Raw genomic sequence first — 23,508 nt, forward strand, 5'->3', positions numbered from 1 at the left:
CTGGGTGCCCCAAGGAGTCCCTGTCCTGTCTGTCTCTGCCTCTTCAATCCTGCCCTCCCCCAACCTCCCTGTCCAGATGGCGCATGGGCTGATCTCAACAGCAAATCCAGATCCAGGGAGAGGAGGGGAGGGAGTCAGCACCCCAGGACTCCAGTGACCCCATCTCCCTCTCTCTTCCTTCCCCTTTCCTGGTCTTCTGCTTATGGAGACTGAGGAAGGGGGTGCTGGGAGATTTGGGGGCATAGCGGAATTGCTTTAACCATCTCTTAATAAATCCTGTAGGCAAATGGGCCTAGTCTCAAATGGTTCCTTTGTTTTAGAATATGGGGTACTCAAGGCCCTTTTTCCTTAGCTCTGAGTCCGGCCACCCATTCGAGCAGCAGAAAAGGCCCGCCCAGTACCCTCTGGCACTAGAGCATGGGCTGTCTCTCCCCTCGCATGTGTGGTCCACGAGAGCAGGGTCCTGTGTGTCTGTCCCCACTGGATCCTCAATGCCTAGTCAGTGTCTAGGACACAGAGGGTGCTCCACAAATAGATGACAAGCAAATCCCTCTAGGACCTAAATGGCTGGAACGGCTGCCAATATAGTCAAGTAGGCCAGCTGGCTCCTTCCTACCCATTCCTGCTGCGAGGCTCCTGCCCACGGATGTGGAGTTTTGCTTCTGGCTTCCAGGAGCTTTTCTGGTTTCTGTCTTGCTCTCTACAGGGGTCACTGGCCTGGGTCGGGAGGCTGCCCGCCATGTGGGTGACCTTATGGAGCCAAAAGCCTTGAAGATGCTACCAGGCCTGGGTTGGGGTCCTCAGGGCTGAGCTAGAGGCCTGGCCAGTGGGAGGGGATGGGTGCTCTTCCCAGCTCACAGTGGGTCAAAGGCAATAGCTCAGAACAGCTGCAGCTAAAGAGAGGAGAGGCAGAAGAGGAAGTGCATTTCTTTGGCAAAGTATGTCTCCTGGGGCTGACTCACACCTGTCTATGACCACAGCCAGAAGCACATTCTGACCAGCGTGTCCTGCAGAGTCCCCAGGCCTCGGTGAACAGGGCACCAAGGACAGCTGCCTCAGCAGGGCCACCCCACTCCGCTGGACATCCCCAGCTCCCCTCAAAGCCCCAGGCAGGCCCCTGTGCCCCTGGGTCCCTGTGGGTTTCTCCTCAGCAGCCTCAAATGAGGAAGTGAGGCTGAGGAGAGAATGGGGGAACTTCTCTTCCCCCAATACATATAACAGCATATAACATCAAAGACACAGACACACACACACACACACACACACACACATACACACACACACCCCTTGCAGGTCAGAAGCAGAGCGGAGTTTGATAGTAAGTGGTTTGGATTAAAAAAAAATAGGCCTGGCATGGTGGCTCATGCCTGTCATCCCAGCACTTTGGGAGGCTGAGGCGGGTGGATCACTTGAGGTCAGGAGTTCAAGACCAGCTTGGTCAACATGGTGAAACCCTGTCTCTACTAAAAATACAAAAATTAGCCGGGCATGGTGGCGCACGCCTGTAATCCCAGCTACTCAGAAGGCTGAGGCAGGAGAATCGCTTGAACCTGGGAGGTGGAGGTTGCAGTGAGCCGAGATTGTGGCACTGCACTCCAGCCTGGGCGACAGAAGGAGACTCCGTCGCAAAAAAAAAAAACCATAAAAAAATAATAATAAGATTTATTTTTTTCCTGCCAAAGCACTGAGGAGGAAGACAGAAGGAACTGGGGGGTAAAAGGCAGAGAAATCCGGGCAGCATCTGCTGGTCCTTGCGTCTGTTCAGCAGCCCGAGCAGGCCGTACATGCTGCCGTTCAGCGCCCTGACACCCAGCCCAGGATGTCTATCAGGAGGGCCGGAGGAGTTCGGGAGTCCTTGCGGCACTGGGCTGGGGCAGCCCTAAGCCCTGGGAGAGGAGGAGATTGTGCTCTTGATGCTGTTAAAAAGTGGCTGGGACCAGCCTCTCCTCAACTTTGGAAACAAAACTACATCTTGGGAGCTCCTCGTTAGGGAAGGGGCGACCCCAGGGTGCTGTAGAAGCAGGTTGGGCGACCTCCGGGGCAGCCTTGAAGTGGCCTCCACAGCAACAGTCTCCAGTGACCACCCAGGGCCACTGAGACTTGAGCCTGGGCCCCAGTAGAAATGTGTCAAAGCCAGAAGAGCCATCTAGCCAGGCCCCTCAGGTCAGAGATGAAACGTGAAGGCAGAGGGAAGCCCAGTGCCACTCGGTGAGTTATAGACAAAGCCAGGCCTCTGACCCCCGCTTCAGTGCTCTTAACTCTCCATCAGCCATTTCACCTTCTTGGGCCTAAGTGTCCTCAGCTGTCAAAAGGAGGAAGGAAGGAGCAAGCTAACATGTTGTCGTGAGCTGTGACATGCCCTCTCGTCGACTGAGCGAGGCTTTTGAGATAAGGAAACTGAGGCTCAGAGAAGGTGCTGTGCTCTTCCTGTTACACCCCGATCCCTGGGTCTGTCTGGCTTCCGTTCCCGGCTGACGCTCACTGCCCCAGAAGACACACCCACTAGATCAGCGTTTCCACACTAGAATACTTTATTCAAGAGAATCTGGCTTGGCAGTCAGATGGCCCTGCAGGGACAGCTTGTGGGGGTGCCAGGGCCCTTGGGGAACCTGCTCCCCTGCCACTGCCTTCAGCTGGGACGCACAGGCTCCTCCCCTGGTGACCTCATCCCCACTGGCTGAGCTGTTTCTCATCCAGGCAGCTCCTTCTCCAGCCCGGGGCCCACTCTGTATGTGTCTCTTAGAGGGGGCAGGGTGGTGGCACCTTGGCCGGAAAGAACAATGTCCCAGCACAAGCAAATGGCAAAGTGTGAGGGGAGATCACGGGGGGACAAGGAGTGGCAAAAGCCCCCAGGCAACCACTGTTCTCCAGAGCTGAATGTTCTGATCTTCAGAAGAAGAGGGGGAAGTGGCTGGATCCCATCCGCCCGCTGCCGGCCTTCCCACCAGCCAGGCCGTGGCGGCCCCAGCAGGATCCGCATCCCTACTTTGGACAGGAGCTCCGAAAGCAAGGGCTGCTTGTCTGTGCAGAGCCTGAGGCCCAAGAACAGGTAGCAGGGCCCCCTTCTTTCCTTCTGCAGGCCCCTGGAGACCTCCAGGGCCTCTGGGGCCTAGCTTGCCCCTCACGAGGCCACGTGTCTTGCTTCTTCCAAAGCGGAAGCTCCCAGGGGTCTGTGGCTGGCTTCTCTCTTTCTCTCACGTTGTTGAAGGCACTGAATTCCTGAGGGTCCTGTCCTTCCCTGCCCCTCGTCTTGAAGGGAGCGAGGCATTCAGCAGGGAAACAGTTGGCTAATAAATAGAGGGCAGGTACCAGCAGGAGTCACTGAAGAGTGTGACGGTAATAAATACACGAGCCGGGTGCGGGGTCTCTCTCCTCCAAGGGGCGGGTTACCTCCGGGGAACAGCATCGCCGCACCTGCCAGAGACCAAGCACAGATGGGGCGGGTATCAGCACACTGTGGAGGGTGCGGTCTCCTCCTATGGAGGAGGGGGCAGGCCCAGAGGAGGAGCTTGGGCAGGGAGCATGGGGAGGGCGCAGCGCTCCTGGGTCCCTGCTTGCCTCAAGCTGAGGAGAAGCTGGGAGCTACCCTTCACCAAACACTTACCCATGTGCCCAGCCCTGTGCCAAGCACTGTCTTCTTAACCCTCAACAACCTGCCATGAGGAAGGCACCCTGATTATTCCTGTGAAGATTAGGAAACTGAGGCCCAGAGAGGTGAAGAAGCTTGCCTGTGGTCACACGGCCAGTCGGTGACAGAGCCACATTTGAACCTAATCACACTCCATGCAATCATGCCTCTGATTACCCTAAGACAGCAGTCTCCAAACAGGGGAGTACCGCTAGACGCACGTGAGGCCTGAGTACCGACGGTTTTAAAGAAATCCATTTTCAGCCTCCAGGTCTACATTGCCTTAAAATTATTTTTGTGAGGCAGTGGCTGAGATCTGCTTCTCTGGCCACAACACATCTTGCTCATTCTAAATCCTCATAAAGTGCTTTGCTGCCAGGTAAAAGTATTCTGAGGACATGAAAAAAAGAACAATTTGAGATATTGATGTAGGTCTTGAGAAAGAAAATATGGCTAATGACTGGGTAACCAAGGCTTTCAACAAAACTGAAGAACAGCTTAACCAAATTGTCAGCCAGGATATCATGAGAAGTAATTTGTTCTTAGCAGAGCACCTTGAGATTTCTGGCAAATAACTTGGAAGGAAGGGGTTCAAGTAATTGAGTGACATCTAGTCTCATTTACTTATTTATGTGAACATGGTTTCTCAACCTTCTCATCAATTAAAAAAATGATAAACAGGAATTAAATTAATGCAGAATCCTGTCTCAGTCTGGCAGGAAGTAACATTCATTAATGGATTCATTCACTAATTGAAACGAGGTAGCCACATCCATCTCATTGAGATGCATTCCCAATCAAATTGATTGTATTTTTATCTTGAACATCTATTAAAATAGGACGTATTTGTGCTGTTTTGACCAAATGGTGCTACTAAGAATTATTTTGATAATTTATTCCAGGAGAAAATTTAATTTAGGTTTATGCTCACAGGAAATTTAAAATAATTCAAACTCATATATCTTTTTTTGTGGCAGATAAATATGACAAGGTAATCAATAAAAGACTTCTGAAAATTAAAAGTACTGTTACACTAGGCTGAAATTCTTGGGGGTGGGGAGTGAAATGGAAATACAAGTTCCAGGAAAAAAGAAACAATGTAAATATATAATTATGAAAGGAAGTGTTCCTGTATTTTTTTTTTTCCTTGTTAATTTTCTTTTTTTTTTTGAGACAGAGTCTTGCTCTGTCCCAGACTGGAGTGCAGTGGCGTGATCTCGGCTCACTGCAAGCTCCGCCTCCCGGGTTCATGCCATTCTCCTGCCTCAGCCTCCCGAGTAGCTGGGACTATAGGCACCCACCACCACACCCGGCTAATTTTTTGTATTTTTAGTACAGACGGGGTTTCACCATGTTAGCCAGGATGGTCTCGATCTCCTAACCTTGCGATCCGCCCGCCTTGGCCTCCAAAAGTGCTGGGATTACAGGTGTGAGCCACCGCGACTGGCCTGCTTGTTCATTTTCTTAAAAGTGGATGATGGTGAGTATAACATTAAAATGGCGTATTTAATAGGATACACCTGGAGAGTGTTCTACAGTATCTTTGTATTAAAATATTAATAATATGCCAGAAATTATATCCTTTGTAATGACTTATACTTTTTTTTTTTGAGACAGGTTCTTACTCTGTCACCCAGGCTGAAGTGCAGTGGATCTATCTCGGCTCGCTGCAGCCTTGACCTCCCAGGCTCAGGTGATCATTCCACCTCAGCCTCCTGAGTAGTTGGGACTACAGGCACATGGCACCATGTCCAGCTAGTTTTTGTATTTTTTTTGTAGAGACGAGGTTTCACCATGTTGCCCCGGCTGGTCTTGAACTCCTGGCCTCAAGCGATCCACTCGCCTCGGCCTCCCAAAGTGCTAGAATTACAGGCATGAGGTACTGAGCCTGGCTTGACTTATAATTCTGATGAAAATGTTCAATGTCAACTTAAGAATGGGCAAGGGAGCACATGGGCTTTTGGAATTCTTTTTTTTTTTTTTTTTTTTGAGATGGAGTCTTGCTCTGTCACCCAGGCTGGAGTGCAGTGGCATGATCTCGGCTCACTGCAACCTCCGCCTCCCGGGTTCAAGCGATTCTCCTGCCTCAGCCTCCCAAGTAGCTGAGATTACAGGCATGCACCAACACGCCCAGCTAATTTTGTATTTTTAGCAGAGATGTGGTTTCACCGTGTTGGTCAGGCTGGCCTCGAACTCCTGACCTCAAGTGATCCACCCACCTCGGCCTCCCAAAGTGCTGGGATTACAGGTGTGAGCCACCGCGCCCGGCCACTTTTGAAATTCTTTCAGGAGATTCCCGAGTGAAATGTCTGAAGACTGCTGCCTTGGGAACAGGAGCCATGGGACACTTTCTGCCTCTGGCTGCCGGCGGGTAACTCGGGCCTGGATGGACTTCCCTGCCAGCTTGTTCCCCAAATTGCCGCGCGGGCCCAGAAAAGAGATGAGAGCATAAACCCCTAGGGGGCGCAGTCCCCAGGATCCCTGTCTTCATGGAGTGGGGCTCATGGGGTCAGGAGTTGGGTCAACTCCGCTCCATAGCACGAAATGACTTCCTGGAGTCATGTGTGTGGGGGAGGCTTAGCCCCTGAAGGACAGCCACCTCTCTTCAGTGACTGATTGACTGTGCATGTGAAATATTTTATTTTTTCTGTTTATTCTCACAGATTTGGGTTTTCCCTCCTCTCATCCTTCTCTCCCAGCCACACTCAGGCCTGGGGCTCCATTCTGCTGCCCACAAGGTACGAAGTGGGTTAGAAGCAGCAAGGGGACCCACAGGCAAAAATACTCCTGGGAGACAGTGGCGAGGGGCACATGTTCCCGGGGCTACTAGGAAGTGGCCCCAGATAACGTCTCAGCTGATGACAGACTTTTAATCACTAAAAGGTAAACACTCATGTGCAGGAATCCTGTTTGTTTGCTCACAGATGTACCTGACACACAGTAAGTGCTCAGTAAATGTTTGTAGAGTGACTGAATGTTTGCTGGACCTCCTGCCCCTCATTCTACACAGAGAAAAGCTAGGCTGACAAAGGTGAAATGATTTGTTCAAGGTCAATGGAAACTTAGGGCTAAGCCAGGACAAAAACCAAGGTCCACTGATGCTTCCTGGGCCCTAGAGTCTTGAGAAGGTGCGGCTCCCTGTTCTGCCCCCAAGACTGGCCTCAGTCCTGCCTCTCCCCCTCCCCAACCTAACCCTGGCGGCAAGGCGGGGCTCCCCTCGGGCCCAGCCTCCTCGCCATCCCTGGGACCCCGCGCACTCACAGGTGGCAGTCTGTGGGTCTCTGCTTCTCTCTCCTCCTCTTCCCCCTGCCCTTGGGTCTCCTCCTGCAATAAGCCAAGCGTCAGGACAAGGTGGCTGGGGACCCCCATGCTAGGACAGAGACTGGCAGGCCCGAGAATAGCCCCGAGCCCCAGCCAAACCACTTACCTTTCCGGCTTCATCTTCTCCCGCAGAGGCCTAGGGAAACAGACAGAGAGAGGGGCAGAGGAACGTTAGGAAAGCAATAAGTGGGGCTCCCTGCCGCCCGGACAGGTCCCCTCCGACATCCCCAGTCCTGGTCCTGCAGCTGACACTGAGGCCACTAGGGGGTAGCATGGAGTTGGCAAGGGAGAGGTGGCCAGAGCCTCAAGGCTTCACTCCCACTCCAGGCTCTGGTGACCCCACCACGAGAGGGACAAATCAACCTCCTGGGGACCCCTGCCACCCGCTTCTGCACTTCTCAGCCTCTTGGCATCAAATTTGGTCATTTCTGTCTGTTCTCTGTTGCTTTTTCTTTCTCACTTTCTTTGCTGCTTTTTTCCGTTCCTTCCAGGGTGCATTCTGGGAATTTCCTCAGGGACGGGAGATGATGGCCAGACAGCGGACTGGCTGCCTGTCAGGGCACAGCCCCACTCCATCCGGAACAACATGGGGAGTGAGCGACGGGGTGGGAGGAAGGGAGGGAGCATCAGCCCTGAAGTCACCAGGCATGTCTGGGCTCTGCCTCCCAGGGCAGAGGCTGTGGCTGTTGGCCCAGAAGCAAGAAGGTGTCCCTGTTGCCTGTCCCCTGTTGCCTGTCCCCTGGCAGGGGACAGGGCCTCAGTCTTCACTGGGAACAGTGGGTAGAGACATGGGCCAGCATGGTAGCAGTCAGCTTTGGGGCCAGGACATGCCACCCTCAGCTGGTTCCTCCCTTGGGAGCCAGGGCAAGGTACCAGGGCCTCTTGGGACTGTCTGGTTGTACCTCTCCATATTGGGCAAGTGACAGACACTCTTGGAACCTCAGTCTCTTCATCTGCCTGCCCCAAAAGAGTGGCTGTCAGGGCAAAGGGGATGGAGAAGGTGACTCTGGGTCACCACCCAGCATTGCACCCAGGAGGGTTCATTACCGAGCTCTTGTTATATGGCTAAGCTCTGGCTTGGAGGGATGGGTGGAAACAAGTTGAGGCAGGGTCTCCAACACTCCAACAAAAGGGGCAGCCATAGCCCTGCCCAGGAGGCAAGGCTAAGCCTGGGGGCTATTAGAAAAGTGGTCATGGCCATAAAAGGTAGCCTGAAAAACGAAGGCTTACGAGTTAGGTCAGGGCTCAGAATCCCTCCTCCCATACTCACTAGCTGTGATAAATCATGAAACTGTATTGAGCCTTGATTTTCTCATCTGTAAAATGGGGATGACAATAGGGCCTACCTCCCAGGGTTGTTATGAGAGCAGGAACCTTGCTCACCACTGCATCCCATCAGGACAATGCCTGGCATGTGGTAGGTGCTCAATAAATGTATGTGACTAAATGAGAAACATTCAAGTGCCTCCTGCGGGGCTATGCACAGGATAGGTACACAATAAGTGGTAGTCTTCCCTCCTCCCACCCCTGGCTAGGGCTCTGGACTTCTAGTCTGGTGCCTTCATCCATGGCCCAGTAGTACCAGGAGCATCAGCTCAGCCCATTTCTCTCTTCCCTGAACCTGGTTGGCAGTGCCAGGCCTGTTGCTCCTGCTAACCAATGTTCCAAGTGCCCCCAGCACAGGCAGCAAGACTTGTGCTGGTCAGAGGCTCTGTGGATTGGGAGGGGCCGTAGCGGGGTGCTGCAACATCAAGGAAGCCACAGTGTCACTCTTCTTCTGCCCCTTTTCTCCTACCCGAGCTTGTCCTTCTTGCTGCTTCTCAGCCCGGTTTGCCCGCTCCTGTGGGCACGCAGCTTGGCCCAGAACGAAATTCAGACTTGCAATGTCTTTGCCTCCAGGCACCTCTTTCAGAGGCCCGTGGCAGCTGCCTCCCATCCCAGAGAAGGGGAACGACACGCACCGAACCCCTGCGAGGCTGGGAGGGACCCACCCTCTCTCTTCCCTTGCAGTATCTCAACAGCTGTACCCCAGCTGCTGGGACCAGCTCCCTTGGCAAAACTGGCTGGTGGGGGGACAAAATGAATGGTAGCCACCCCTGGTCCTGCCCTCTTGGTCTCCCTCAGTCTGGAAAAAAGTGCAGCCCGCAGCGGGGATGGGCAGCCTTTGCCTCTGCCCTGGGACCCATCTTTGCTGAGGCTGCCAAGAGGACGGGGGCCTTTCCTTGCTACCCACCCCACCCCGGAGACCTACCGGCATTCGCAGCGAACGTGCTGAGAGAACGTCAGCTCCACGTAGGAGGGCCGGTCCCCAGAACGGATCTTTAGGAGCTGAAGGAAGAAAAGAGTTGATGCCTGGATTGGGGAGTGGCCCATGAGTTTCCGGCACTCTTCTCTCTCTCCTAGTAAGGAGAACCCGACTCTGTTTCCTGCTAGCCTGTGGACTACAGGCCCTCACTCCACTCTGAACGTGGGGCAAACAGCTCTCTCAGCTGCATGGGGATCTGAGGGAGGCCCCTGTCCCTCCCTGCCCGGGAGCACTAGCACAGCAATAGCACAGGAAGGGGGCTCATGTTCTGGAGTCAGAGAGACCCGTGTTCAGATCTTGACTCTTTTACCCGCTGAACAAGTGAAATAACATCTCTGAACCTTGAGCTCCCCCTCCGTGAAATGGGAATGACACCAGCCTTGAAGGATTGAATGACACACCACTTGTGGCACGCCTAGGACAGTGCTTGGCATTACTCGGTAAGTGCTCAATAAACCACTGCGTGTGTGACATGTAAGCTGCACTTGCTTGAAAAGGCACCAAATGCTCCTGGTGTCAACAGGGACTTTATACAAGCAGATTTCTTTCCGGCTTTAACTAGACACCCTGAGTCTTGGGATAGGACTCAGCGTGAGGCTGAACAAGCTGGTGGGGGTGGAGATGAGTGGGCTCAGAGCCATCGGAGGGCTTAGGAAGAAGAGGCCCTGGGCTGGGGTGGTAGGAGCACTGGCCTGGGAGTCAGGCTCCAGCCCTGGGACCTGGGCCTATCTTCTTCCCTCTCCAGGTCCCTTCTAGTGGGCAGATTCGGTGGCCCCCTGGGCAGGGTGTGGACCTACCTGCATGGTGACATTGGCCGTCTCCACCGGCACACAGTGCAGGTTCTCATCGCCGCAGCAGCCAGTGCAGCGCAGCAGGGACACACAGGATGGGCTGAACATGTGCTCCACCTCGCTGGGGTACTCGGTCACGATGTCCACCAGCCTCTCCAGCGCCCGGCAGTAGCTGCGGCCCCACACTTCCTGGAAGGGCACCACTGCAAGGAGGCAAGGGGGCTGGGTCAGGCCAGCAGAGACCTGCCCCTTGAAGCCCTAAACCTGGCTCCCAAGGCCCTGCTGGCCTTCCAGGTTCAGCCCCCAGCCCCATCCGAGCTCCCTCAACTCTGAACTCCTAATGTGATCCCTCCGAAATGCCTGCGGGCCCCTTAGCTCATCTGCTGGATGGAAATCCCCATGGAACAGAATCTCTCAGGGTCCCAAGCTTTGCTCTGTCCTCAACTCAGGCACCCACGTCTGCCTTGGCTCCCTGGAGCTTTGAGGATTGTAGCCCCGGCAGCTGCCCAGGCCCTCTGGATCTTTCTCAAGCCTGACCCGGTGCTTCCTCCAACTTGGAGAACTTGCAGAAAACAGTCATTCCTGGAGTCATGCAGGGAGGGTTGGCCTTCCCTTATTCCTCTGCTCAAACACCTTCCACGGCTCCCTCATTTCCTGCCCCACTCTGTGCCAGCTCCTCTGCCTGGCAACCAAGACCACATCCAGCAATGTGGCCCGACCCTCCTCTCCATTGAGTCCAACCAGCGCTCACACTGAGCCACGGCAGCACCACATTCACTCCCAGCTCTGGCTTGTGCACTCTGCAGCCCGTACAGCTGCTCTTCTTCCCCCTCCTCTCATTTCTATCCAAATAAAGTCCACCCGCCATTTTCCACGACCTGCCTCCCCACCTCCTCTTTGAAGACTTCCCCAGCAATTCCAGTGCACACAGATGAGCCTCCCTTGAGCACTGCTTGGCCTCTGGCCTCAAGGGGTTGCCTTATCTCCGGCACTGGTGGCTCTTATCTCCTTTACAACCAACTCGAGGCTCCATGAGGGCAGAGATGGACGTACCCGTAAACACAGGCTAAGTCACTCCTGGTTGATTAGATGACATTTCATTGAGGATCATCCGGGTCATCCCTGACCTCACAATGTCCTGGCGATCGTGAATGGGATCTTTTGGGGGCTGATCTGGAATCCCTCAAAGATGCTGCTCTTTCGGGGGAAGGCCTAGGACCAGGCCCCAAATAGAGGCTTACAGGGAGAGTGGCCAGAGTCAGACACCTGGCTTCCAGTCCTGGCCCTACACTGGCTATGTGACCTTGGGGAGATCACTTAACCTTTCTGGGTAGATCAGTTTCCTCGGGTGGGAAAAACGAAGGTTGGGAATAAATGGTTGCTAAGGTCTTTCCCTCTCTGACCAACCGCCTGTGAATCAGTGCCTGCAACCCAGCCCAGCCCAGAGACCATGGACAGAGAAACACCCCCAGGCCTGGGTCATCCTGCTCTGCATCTGATGGTCATCGTCAGCTAGCGGGGAAGAATGGGGAGCTGGGGGTCCTGCAGCCTCTGCCATGGAACAATGGCCTCTCCCAGCAACCCCTCATTTCTTCCATGCCTCTGCCTAGGAGGCAGAAGGGGCCAAAGTCCATTCCACTGAGCCTATGAGGACATGAGCCTCCTGGTAATCTCGGAAGAAAAATAAACTTCAGTCCTAGCAGAGGCCCTCGGGAAAGGCTGCAAACTGGTGGAAAATACCCAGAGGCGGTGTGTCCATGTGGAGCTGGCTAGGCAGTCATAGAGGCAATAAACAGTGTTATCTGCTTGTTTGCTGCTCCATTCTGCTCCATTCTGCCGTGCTCTGCTTAGAGGGCACGAGGGCCTAGGGGCTGGTGGTGGGGGGATTCCATAGGCCTCCCCTGACTCTACCACTCCGCGCCACTGGATACTGCCCCAGAACCCAGTGGGAAACAAGGCCTCTCTCCCCAAAGGCGCCCAAAGTGCAGGGAAGCCTGCCTTTGCAATCCTGGGTCAGAGAGCACCTCCCTATCACCAGCTCCTTGAGCTGTGTGTTTAGTTTAAAATCTTCATGAGCACTACGTGACTCTGAACGTTTAATCTCCACCTTGGAAAACATAAATAACAGCAGAGGAATAATGAGCTGCCAAAGCACCACAGAAGACTCAGGTTCCTGCCCTGGGACCAGCCGTCAGCGATGGGACAGCAGCAGAGAAGGGGCACCCCAGCCCCCTCCATCCTGCAAACAGACACCCACCCAGCTGGGCTGCGGGGCCATGGCCACCTTTGGCAGAACTGGCTGGGCCTCGGCAGCAGAAGAAGGGATTTCCTTTCCTCACCCCACATCCCACCATGCAGACTCCGGGTCCCTGAAACCCTGGAATCTGCCACTTTCCCAGCCCTGTGGCCGAACCGTGTTGGGGGAGGGCTGAGAAGGAGGTGGGCTGGAGCCTGGTTTACCTGGCAGCCACAAGGAAAGGGCAATTCATCCCTGAAGGCCCCGCTATGGGTGTGTGGGAGAAACAAAAGGGGCTGGGTGAGGGGCCGGGCTGAGGGAGTACAGTGACCGCTCCCAGATGTGGGCTGTGTCCCTCAGGAAAGAGCTCTGCTCAGCTGTCCCCGAGAGCACTTCCGCTGGCCCCAGACCTGCTCCGGGAGGGGGTGGTGGTGAGAGCAATGGGAAGCTGTGGCCCCCTCAGGCACTGCCAGGGCTGGGTGGTCCCCAGGGCTGCTCCTGAGGCTGCGAGTGGGCCCTCAGCTCTCTCGCCAGCCCTGTGAGTGAACCTCCCACCTGCCTACCTACCACCTGGGATGGGGGAGACCCCAGGAGAGAAATGCTTAATCCTGAGAGCAAGTTTCTGTGGAGGGCACTGGAGACGGGCCACAGGGCTGGGCAGAGCCACTGGCCACCAGCCCAAGCCCACAAGTGTCCTCTCCATGGTCACTGGCAGGGCACACAGACAGCCTGCCACAAGGGACACCCTGCTCATGCCCACTCAGCCACGGAGCTATTGGGAGCACTCGGTTCTGCCAGATCCATGAGGAGTGTCTGAGGCTTGGGGTGACCCCCAGGGCCTCTCTGAGCCTCAGGGCCTGCATCTGTAAAAATGGAGTACAACCCCTTCCTACTTCACAGCCTGTGGTCAAAACAGAATGACAGAAAATGCCTAACATTGTTACCGTGAATAGTAATAGTAAAAATCAACGCCCATGGCTGGCCATGCTGTCTCTTGCTGTGGTGTTAACAGGTGGGGATGCCATTTTCAGATTTTGAGAGCTGGGGTGCAAAGCTCGTTGTACTTCTCCCGGTCAGATTGCAGACTCCCTGATTGATAAGTGTGACAGGAGAGCTGACCTAATGAATCTACACTTCCAGGCCTCCCCACCTCAAATCCTGGGTGATATGTACACCCATTTCTCCTCCCTGGAGTCAGAGGACAAGTCCCTTTTTCAATCTCGGAAAAAGAAGAAACCATAGACATCACGTAGCCAAGGCTCCCATTTTACAGATGAGAAAACTGAGGCTAAGGCATCTTTGGTAGCTGTGGCCTGACCTACACTAAAAGCATCAAAAAGGGCATAGTGTGGAGGTAGGGGATGGGTCCTTCCCCAAATCCCAAGGAGCGTAATGTTGTGCTGGTTCCAGAGGCACAGCAAGGGAGGCATCCATGAAGTCAAGGGCAGCTACCTCCTCTACCTGCTCAGGGGTCTAGGGGCCTAAGCCTTAGGTGTCAGAGTATGGCCAGGCCCGGGAGAGGCGGCCTGCCAGGCAGGCAGCCCAGCAGAGGGTGTTCCCAGCACGCAGATGGCTATCACGCGTGTGCGTGTGCATGTCCCTACATGCCCACTCTCCCATGGCGCAGGGGAAACCTCAACGGTGGTGTGTGGCCACTTTGCACGTCTTGGAGAGGCAGGGAGGGAGGAGCGAGGTAGGGGGCCTGGCATGGGCCTCCTGCCTTCTGCACATATGTCTCTTTGGCAAACGTCTCGTTGCCCTTTGAAGACTCCCTCTTGATGCAACCAGGGCGGGGAGTGGAGGGGCCAGGGAGGGCGCGACTATGTTCTGTCTGTTTATAATCAATGGAAAGGCATGGTCAGATCCCAGCAGTTCCACCAGGGCTGGGCTGCTGGGGAGGGCCCCTCACCCATTCCTGATCCTCTTGACTGCCCACTGCATTCAGCTCCCAGACCCCCATTCTGGCCCCTGGCACTCACTCCCCACCCTGTCCTCCAAGACCCCATCCATACCCTTAAATCATGCTGGGGAAGGGCTCTGAGCCAGCTGGATGAACCCTGGCTATACTGGCCCCAGCCCCACTCTCCGTGTGCTGGTGACTCCAGCCCACACCTCTCTAGTCTCTGGGTCACCATGAGGGGATCTCTTAGGCCCTGCCAAAGTCATCAGCCAGCATGTCTAGCTTGTAGGCTCTCCCCAGCTTTTATCAACCTGCGCCCACGCTTCATGCCACACCTGGGCTTGGGAGAAAAGAAGAGGGGCTTGGGGAGCATGCGTACCCCCAGCCTGGCCAGCTTACCTTCCACCTCTGACGAGCCGTTCCCAGCAGACAAGGCCCACTGCTATGGACAGAAAAGTGCAGAGGTGAGCTGGGGGTACCTTGGAGCTCTGCACTCTTGGGCCAAGTGTGATGGCAAGAAGGTAGGGGCCCCTCTGGGTTCCTTCCCACTTGCTGCACATGCTCTGCCCTGTCTCAGAGCAGCCTGAGTACCACTAAAAACTCACTGGACCCTGGGTAGGTTAGGTCCCACCCCTCTCTGGCCTCAGTTTTCCTCATTTGGAAAAGGATGAGAGGCTGGAAGCTTTTGGAGACCCTTGGCCTGCTGCATCCCAAAGATCTTGCAATCCTGCAGGTCTGCCTTCTACCCAGCCCCCAGGCCAACCCTGCTGGGCCCTGCACAGCCCGCCTTGGCTGGGTGCCAGAGCCCAGGGGGAGGTGATCAGCTGGTGGTAGCTGAGGGGCTGGAGCGGGTGGCGCCATGAGCTGGTGCAGCCGGTAACGTTACACCTCTGGCCAGCCCTGCAGCAGGCAGGCGGGTGGCTGGGCTGCTCGGACTCCTCAGGGACTGCCCAGCCCACTCCTACTCTTGGGCTGGGGCTGGGGACTCCCAGGGCAGTGGGACAACGCAGTGGGAAGGCAGTTCATTGGCTTTGTCAGGATTTCACTGCCCAAGCTGGCTCCCAGCCAGACTCACCCGGCTCCTGGGAAAAGGGCCCTGCTCACTTCCCCAGGCCCTGCACTCAGGACCTCCGGCCACCCACCCAGGAGAAAAGGCACAGCGAGACCCCTTGTCTCGTCCCCAGCCCACCCAGGAGCCCATGGCTCAGTCCTGAGCCCTGGTGGGGGCAGGGCCCAGCCTCCCCACCATCAGCTTCTTCAGCTGGCTCCTCCGCCACCCCCACCAGGCCAGGTCAGAGGTCCTGGGGACGCCTGGTTGGCCATGGGGCCTCGACCCTGACCACAAGGCCAGGGACCTGCCTGGGATTAGTGGACAGATGCTTTTAGCAAAGCCACCAGGGCTCCAGGGGCCAGACAGGAAACCTCCCTCCCTCCCTCCCTGTGGCTTCCCTGCCCCCACCAAGACAGCCCCCAGGACCTGGGGGACAGCCAGCCTGAGGTCTCTTCCCAAACTAAAGAAGTCCAGCCTGGCCTTTAGGAAGTGTGTGGACATCCTTGGAGTTGCTGCTCCCTGGAGTGGGTCTGTGATTTCAGAGTCCCATGCTTCCAGTGCTGGGATGGGGAGGTCAGGGGAGCCAGGCTAGGTGGGGGTAGCTCTTACCTGGGGGGGCACAGCAGGCAGCGCCAGCCCGGCCAGGAGCTGCAGGAAGCAAGGGAACAGCCTCATGACCGGCATCTTCTCAGACGTCCCGAGCCAGGGGGCTCCGAGGGAAAACCACCATGCTCATCCCCCGGGGAGCCCCTGGCACAGGAGGAGAAGAGCTGAGTGGGGGGCTGGACGCCTCCCTCACTGCTGCCCCGAGGCCCCGGCCGGTGGTTCGAGCATCTTCTGGAAGCCTTGCGGAGTCAGGAGCCCGTAGGTAAGGCTGTGGCTGGGGAACCCGACGGGGAGCGGCCCGGCGGGGCGGGGCGCCGAGGGGCAGGCGGGTCCCGGGGATGGTCCGTCGGGCGCCCAGTGCCACCCCAGGTCCTCCCGTAGCTGGGCGGCCGTCCGTCGATGCAGTTTCCTCCGCAGACAGCAGCTCCCTTCTGGGACTGCAGCCGGTCCGCGCCTGGGTTTCAGGGACTGAGCCGGGGCGGGGCTCCGGGCCGGCCCCGCCCACCGCAGACGAGGTTCCCGAGCCGAGTTCCCGGAGCGCCCGGTCAGCCCGCAGCGCCCGGCCAGCCCGCAGCGCCGGAGCCCGCAGTGCGTGCGAGGGGCTCTCGGCAGGTCCAGACGCCTCGCCGAGCCCAGCCCGCAGCTCCCCGGGCCGCGCCGCGCCCGCCCACAGGGCCCACAGCCCTGCTTCGGCTCTCAGGGCGGTCACCTGGGATGGGGGCATCCAGGAGTCCAGCGTCAGCCGTCAAGGCTCATGACCTAGCCGCCTCTGCAGGAAGGGCCGTCCGGGATGCCTGGGAAGGCAGCCATGCCCACACCCCTAGGGGGCCAAGGGATTCCTAGCCAGGTTATATAGATGAAGAAACCGAGGCTCCGAGAGCACCCCTGCCTGCATATGTCGAATGGACATAGGCATTCTTGGAAAGTGTGTGTGTGTTGTGTGTGTGCGCGCATCTGTGTGTCCGAGGAACTGGCAGAGACAAAACCCAAGCCTACGTGACTCCAGAACTCTCACCCGACCTACCACCCTCCTAGCCAGGCACGGACACAGTGGGCCTCCCACAGGAAACCTCTCAGGGCACCTGGCTGGAGGATCAGGCCTGTTGCCTCCTTGGGAAGCAGTCTTCCCAGGCCCTCCCTGCGTGGCAGCCCCCTGGGGTAGAGAGTGGTCTCACTCAGGCATCTCCTCCTGGTCCCTGGCCGAGGAGGAACTGTACGCTGCGCGGGGGTCTGTGTGCATCTGCGCGTGTGCATGGGCATTTGCGGGTCTGTGAATATCCATGAGCGGTGCATCTGAGCCTCTGTGTGGTCTGAGTACGTGTGACTACTGTACCTCCAAATACGCCTCTGTGTGGGGGTCAGGTCTCTCTGTATCTCTGTATGCTCGTGTGATCTGTTCGTGTCCGCTGTGTATCTGGGTGTGTTTGGAAGTGTCTGAATGTGTATCTTTCAGTGGGACTGTGAGTCTGCACGCCTGCCTGTCGCTGCGTGTGTGTGTCTGTCTCTGTGGGTGAAGACTGTGCCTCTCTCTCTGCGTTTGTGTGTGCCCTCCCTTGGTTCTGGATCTTTCTTTACCACCACTCCTCTCACTGCCTTCTGTGTCCAGCTCCCAGGCTGCAGGAACCTGGCAGGACTGGGAGTCACGAGTTGGCTGGGCCTGGGGCTGGTGGGTGGCTGTGGGGGAGGAGCGAGGCCTGGGAAGTGGCCCCTACAGCTCACATTCCAGCCAAGAGCAGGGAGGCCAGGGCAGCCCCAGCTCTCACCCCAGTGACCTCTGCATCCACTGCCTGCCTGCCTGCCCACCCACGAGGGGCTGCCAGAGATGCAGCCTGCCTGCCTGGCCGGCCCTAAGCCTGGAGGTTCAGGAGGCGGGAGCCAGTCACCAGCTGGCTAAGTGGGGTCTGCAAGGAACATCCTGACGAGCTTCAAACAAGCTGGGGTTCGTGGGGTAGACAAACTCCTTCCTGGGCCCAGAATCACTGTGGAGGGTCACTGTGCATGTGTGTGAGGGCGAGTAGGTGTGTGTTTGTGCATATCTGTATTGTATATGTTGCCCATAACATCTTTGTATACATACACATGTGTTTGTGTGTGTCTTTAGTTTGGGTATGGATTTGTGTGTGTGGGCACAGGTGTGTATTGTGCACAAGTGTGTGTGCGTGTGCTTAAGTATCTTCATTGTATATGCTTGTCTATAACTGAGTGTTTCTAGCACTTATGCGTGGGATGTGTCTATTGTGTATGAGTTTGTATTTTTTTTTTTTTTTTTTTTCTGAGACAGAGTCTTGCTCTGTCGCCTAGGCTGGTAGACAGTGGCGCAATCTCGGCTCACTGCAACATCTGCCTCATGGGTTCAAGCGATTCTTGTGCCTCAGCCTCCCAAGTAGCTGGGATTGCAGGTGTACACCACCATGCCTGGCTAATTTTTGTATTTTTAGTAGAGACAGGTTTTTGTCATGTTGGCCAGACTGGTCGAGAACTCCTGGCCTCAAGTGATCCACCCGCCTCAGCCTCCCAAAGTGCTGGGATTACAGGTGTGAGCCACCGCGCCCAGCCTGTGTTCATTAATTTGTTTTTTCATTTGGCATGTATTGCCTGAGCCCCGCTATGCTCCAGGAACTGCTCTAGGTGCTAGGGATATGATATGGAGAGTATCTCTGAGTTTACATTCATGGAGTGGGGGAATACCGATGGCTGGGGATGCCGAAGTTCTCTTTCCTGAGTGAACTCAACACCTTGGGCGAAGTCTGTGGTTCCCACAAATGCACCTCAGTCCTTCATCACTAAATTGGGGACCATACCCTTCTAAACCCAGCTTCCTGGGCTGTGAGACAAATTAGCCTAGGGTAGGCTCAGTGGCAGAGACCAAGGAGACTCTAACATTTCCATGGATTGAATCAAAGTTTGTTCTTGCTCACATCCAGTCCAGAGCAGCTGTGCTAGTAATTCTGCTCCCTTGTTTTTTTTTTTTAATTTTTGTAATTTTAATTTTAATTTTTAGAAACGAGGTCTTGCTCTCTCTCCCAGGCTACAGTGCACTGGTGTAGCACTGGCTACAGCTCACTGCAGCCTCTAATTCCTGGGCTCAAGGGATCCTCCCGCCTCAGCCTCCAGAATAACTGGGACTACAGGTGTGTGCTACCATGCCCAGTTAATTTTAAAACTTTTTTTTTTTTTTTTTTTTTTGGGTAAAGACAGGGTCTGCCATCTTGCCCCGGCTGTGCTCCTTTGTACACTGGCCCCACTATTGACCAGCCACATCGCCTCAAGCAGCTTCCTTTGTTTTCAGAGCCCCAGCTTCCTCCATCTGTAGGAGTGGGAATGATAACCGTACTTACCTCATAGGGTTGTGCGAGGACTGAGAAAGCACCTTTGGTGCAAAGAATGGTAGCAATTGATCACGATTTCTAATTTAATTTTTGACTTGTATTAGAGAAATAAAAATACTACAGTTAGACCAGGTGCAGTGGCTCACGCCTGTAATCCCAGCACTTTGGGAGGCCAAGAAGGACAGATCACCTGAGATTAGGAGTTCGAGACCCGCCTGGCAAACATGGTAAAACCCTGTCTCTACTTAAAATACAAAAATTAACTGGGCGTGGTGGGAGGCACCTGTAATCCTAGCTACTCGGGAGGCTGAGGCAGGAGAATCACTTGAACTCAGGAGGCAGAGGTTTCAGTGAGCCGAGATCGTGCCACTGCACTCCAGTCTGGGCGACAGAGTAGAACTCCATCTCAAAAAAACAAACGAAAAACAAACTACAGTTACAGAGCAGAGTCCTGTAGCATGGACATGAGATAGAAAATAAAGAATCTTATGCTTCTGCCTGTGGCAGTGGAGAAAGAAAATGGAGCGATTTGCATAGGTGCACACAAACACTAATTCTCACCATCACAGTGCAGGCTCTCAATCCTCAACTGTCATTGAGGCCCTTGAAGTAGACCCAGGTGCTTAGGGGGTGGCAGTCAGTGCCCACAACTCAACACTTAACTGTTTATCACCACAATCTCTTGCTGTTGTTTCAGGGAGAGAAGTAATATTTATTGAACATCTATTATATGCCAAACAGTGTGCTTGGTGCTGTAACCACCTTGACTCATTGAATTCTGATCACAACATTGTAGTGGTAGGTTTTAATTATTTCCATTTTGAAGATGGAAAGATGGAGGCCCAGGGAGTTTATGTAATTTTCCAATAATCGTTTAGCTACTTAAAAAGGAACAGTGATGGGGATCAAGCCGAGATCTTTCTCCAAAGGTCTTTCCAGTGAACCTAAGCGCTAGCTCCCAACCTTACTGCAAGGACGTTGAAGGTGAGGGCTGATGTCTTGAGCCGTTTCTGGGTCTTCCCCATGCTGGAGCAGAATGGATGCTTGACAAACTTGGGATGGTTGATGTGTGGAAGGAAGGAGCCCTGATCTCAGGAGCTGACTCTTATGCGGGGAGTCGGGCAGATACAGATAAACATGAGGGGTTGGCTGTAGAAACACTGGGCCATGACAATGCAGTGGACCCTGAGCAGTCATGGCTTCCAGTCTGCAGGCCAGCCCCTGGCCCCCAAGGCATCCTGCAAACACAGTTTCCCATACTATTAGTCATCGTGTTAGCCTGAAACGCCTGCCCCAACCCATCCCAGCTTGTAGGCTTTCAGCTTCCTGACTCATTTCCCCACTTTCTAGCCATTTTCCCATTTTCTAGCCTCTTTGTTGTCTTGGCCCTATGAACTTTTCCCCAGTGATGACTTGTCCTCTCTTAACGACAGTTCAGCACCTGCCTCTGGAGAGGTGTCTCAAGTGGTCCTGGGTAAACACCCTCTGCTTCTGACCTTGTTCCTGAGTCCCGGACTTGGGTGGCTGAGAAGTGTAGCATCCAAGGATTAAAATCTTCCCCTTCATGACTGGTAGAAAGGGAAACAGTGGGCAGCTCTGGGCCAAGGGCCTTTTCACTTTATAGGCTGAACCTGCATTATAGCCAGCAGCTACTCAAAGCTGCTAGCAAGCAGATGCTTGGTTGGCCTCCTCTGCCTTCTTGCCCTGCCTCCTGGGCTGCAGTTTCCTGTGGACCCACCCCAGCCTCCATCCTGAGCTCTTCTTCTCTTTATGCACTTGTTCTAGGCAGGATTCCATGGCTTCCCTGGCCACCAGCACTGGGTAAGACATCCCTGGTCCAGGTTCCCACAGTACCTTGAGTTCCCCTCCATCATGGCACCTGGCCTTCAGTATCACAATTGCCCAGTTGCTTATCTGTCTTGCCTAAAAGATGGCAAGATCTAAGAGGGCAGGTACTGTGTCTCTTGTTTACCCTTGTAGCCTCCACACCTTGCTCAGTGTCTGGGACATAGTAGGCCTTAATTGATATGTTTTGAGTTGGATCAATCCTCAGAGACTAGACCTTCCACATGGGGAAAATGTCCCAAGTCTGGCCCTCCCTTACTCACGTGCCCTTCAGCTGTTCAGAGGTGCCCCCTCCTAGACCCCATACTCAAGAACTTTCAACTTGGGTGGGCCCCTCTGATGGTGAGGGACGGGGAGTGTGGGGGAACCACCTCTTGTTACTGTGTAATCATGTGCTGGGTTGGTCACCACAGCCCCACCATTCACCAGGGGACAAGGCTTATGTCTCAGGCCAGAGACCAGAACCCAGTGGGAGGCCTGGGGTGGGGCCCTGTTGGAAGGGGGCCAGGAGAAGAGCCCATGGGTGTCCAAGTGTTTCCAGGAGTGGGAAAGAAGATGGCATCTGCCACAAGAGCTGGGAACGAGGGAAGCCAGGCGAGGTGCCCACGGCCTTGTCCCAGGCTTCTGGGGCGACGTGTCATCACCAAAGGAATGGAAACCTGTACTTTGGGAACTTGGCAGCCAGGGCTGGGTTTTTCGTGTTTTCTGTAATTATTTCCCTTTTGTTCTCCCTTAGTATTTAGTAAAGCCCTTTGTGAAAATGCCAGCTGGTCTCAGCTGTGCTAAGAGCGGTGACAAAGGGGGACTCTGTGCATGCTTGGCCCTAAGCTTTAATGGAGGGACCTGGCTTAATGGTGGCAGCAAAGTCAAGGACCATCAAGGACATAGGGAGGCTCTGGGAGCCACAGCCCACACCTCATGTCCAGACAGCCTCCCGAACACTGAGTCTCCTCCCAGGCTCTTCCAGGACACAGCTTCAATAACCCGGGCTTTATTGAAACCTGGGGGGAATTTGAGACCAGTCTGGACAACATAGTGAGACCCCATCTGTATGAAAAAAAAAATAGCCAGGCATGGTGGTGTGTTCTTGTGGTCCCAGCTACTCAAGAGACTGAGGGAGGAGGATTGCCTGAGCTCAGGAGGTTGAGGCTGCAGTGAGCTGTGATAACACAACAACACTGCTCTCCAGCCTGGTCGACAGAGCGAGATCCTGTCTCGGAAAACAAAAAACAAAAAGGAAGAAGAAAGAAAAGAAGAAAACTGGAGGACTGGAGTGCCAGCCATGGCTGATTTCAGAGAGGGTGTTTGTATCCCAGTGGTGTAGAAAGCTCTTCTGAAATCCAGAGGCCGGGCACATGCTGTGTTCCAGGTACCCCAGAGGGTGACAATCCCTCCCCAGCTGGGGATGGCTTGGTGAGCTGCTGTTCAGGAGCAAGGCCTCTGAGCTATCTTCATTTTCTGCTCTTACAACACAGGGCCCTTTCTAAGCCTTGGACCGCTACCTGTCTGTTGCCCACCAGGGGTGGACACTCAGCCAGTCCCTTCCTACCTGCCTGGGACCCACCACATCCTTAGTTCCCGGGACTGTGCCCCTCTTCTCCTAAGCCCCTTTCCCATCCCCATTGCAGCTCTCAGCTGCTCTGGCGAGGGGGGCCCAGGGAGACCTTCTTCCTCAGGAACAATCACCCCTTTCTGTTGTGTAAGTGATACACGAAGAGAGGAAGCTATTTGTAACTAATTGGCTGTGATGAGGAACGGAGCCTTTGGAGAAATGGAGAGCCTGCGATCGCTCGGGGCGGTCCCGCCTCGGGTTGACAGCTGGGTGGTTCTCCTCAGAGGGGGCAGTAGGTCACCACTTCCTCTGCCCCCACTCCACTGGGGAGGCCTGGGGGATGCTGGCAGGTGGTGGCTCCTGCCATTTGCACCTACTCTGTGCAGGCTCCCTGCTTAACACGCTCGATACTTGGAAATTTCTCAACCACCTTCAAGGGAAGTATTATTGTGCCCACATTTCAGCTGAGAAAATGGAGGTCAAGAGAGGTGAAGTCACTCATGCGAGGTCCTGGGTCCTGCAGCCCGCAAGTAACAGAAGCAAGAGAAATGGACAAGGATCAGCTGAGGCTGACCTAGGAGACAGTGTTGGGGAGGGATTAAGATCCTGCTTCTTACTGGCCGTGTGACCTTGGGCAAGTCTTTGCAGCTTCCTAACCCATCTCAGGGGCGGGCTGTGTGGCTTAAATGAGGAAGAGGAAGCCAATCATGCAGCACAGTACGTTGTAAATGCTTAACAACTTCAGTGATCTTGATTGTTTCCGGGAGAAAATACATTTCCTCCAAGCTCCCAGCAGACCTCACCCTGGTCACCTATCAGGGAAGCCATCCCAGAACAGGAGAGTCTCTGGGTTATTTCTCGGCCCTCCAAGGGGAGGAGCCAACCTCCAAGACCCCCTTCTCCGTAGAGAAGGATCTGGGGATAAGGTGAGAGAGAAGAGGGCG

General features: G+C 55.0%; 1 protein-coding gene across 5 annotated transcripts; it reads right to left on the reverse strand.

The window, feature by feature from the left end:
* Window positions 1–2,513: 2,513 nt before the first annotated feature.
* On the reverse strand, window positions 2,514–16,438 carry PGF (placental growth factor). 5 transcript variants are annotated; one of them, XM_019010247.3, is made up of 7 exons: window positions 15,842–16,438; window positions 14,581–14,620; window positions 10,052–10,248; window positions 9,201–9,277; window positions 7,056–7,085; window positions 6,890–6,952; window positions 2,514–3,414 (listed from the first exon to the last, which is right to left on the reverse strand). In XM_019010247.3, exons 1-7 carry the CDS (start codon window positions 15,914–15,916, stop codon window positions 3,387–3,389), a joined length of 510 nt encoding a protein of 169 aa, XP_018865792.1. In that variant the 5' UTR covers window positions 15,917–16,438; the 3' UTR covers window positions 2,514–3,386. The 5 variants fall into 5 exon arrangements, with proteins under 5 accessions (XP_018865792.1, XP_004055507.1, XP_004055508.1 ...); XM_004055459.4 differs by having other exon boundaries at window positions 14,581–14,623; window positions 15,842–16,323; XM_004055460.4 differs by lacking the exon at window positions 6,890–6,952 and having other exon boundaries at window positions 14,581–14,623.
* Window positions 16,439–23,508: the final 7,070 nt, after the last annotated feature.

Source organism: Gorilla gorilla, chromosome 15, assembly GCF_029281585.2.
Source record: "Gorilla gorilla gorilla isolate KB3781 chromosome 15, NHGRI_mGorGor1-v2.1_pri, whole genome shotgun sequence".
In the NCBI taxonomy this organism is placed as follows: domain Eukaryota; kingdom Metazoa; phylum Chordata; class Mammalia; order Primates; family Hominidae; genus Gorilla; species Gorilla gorilla.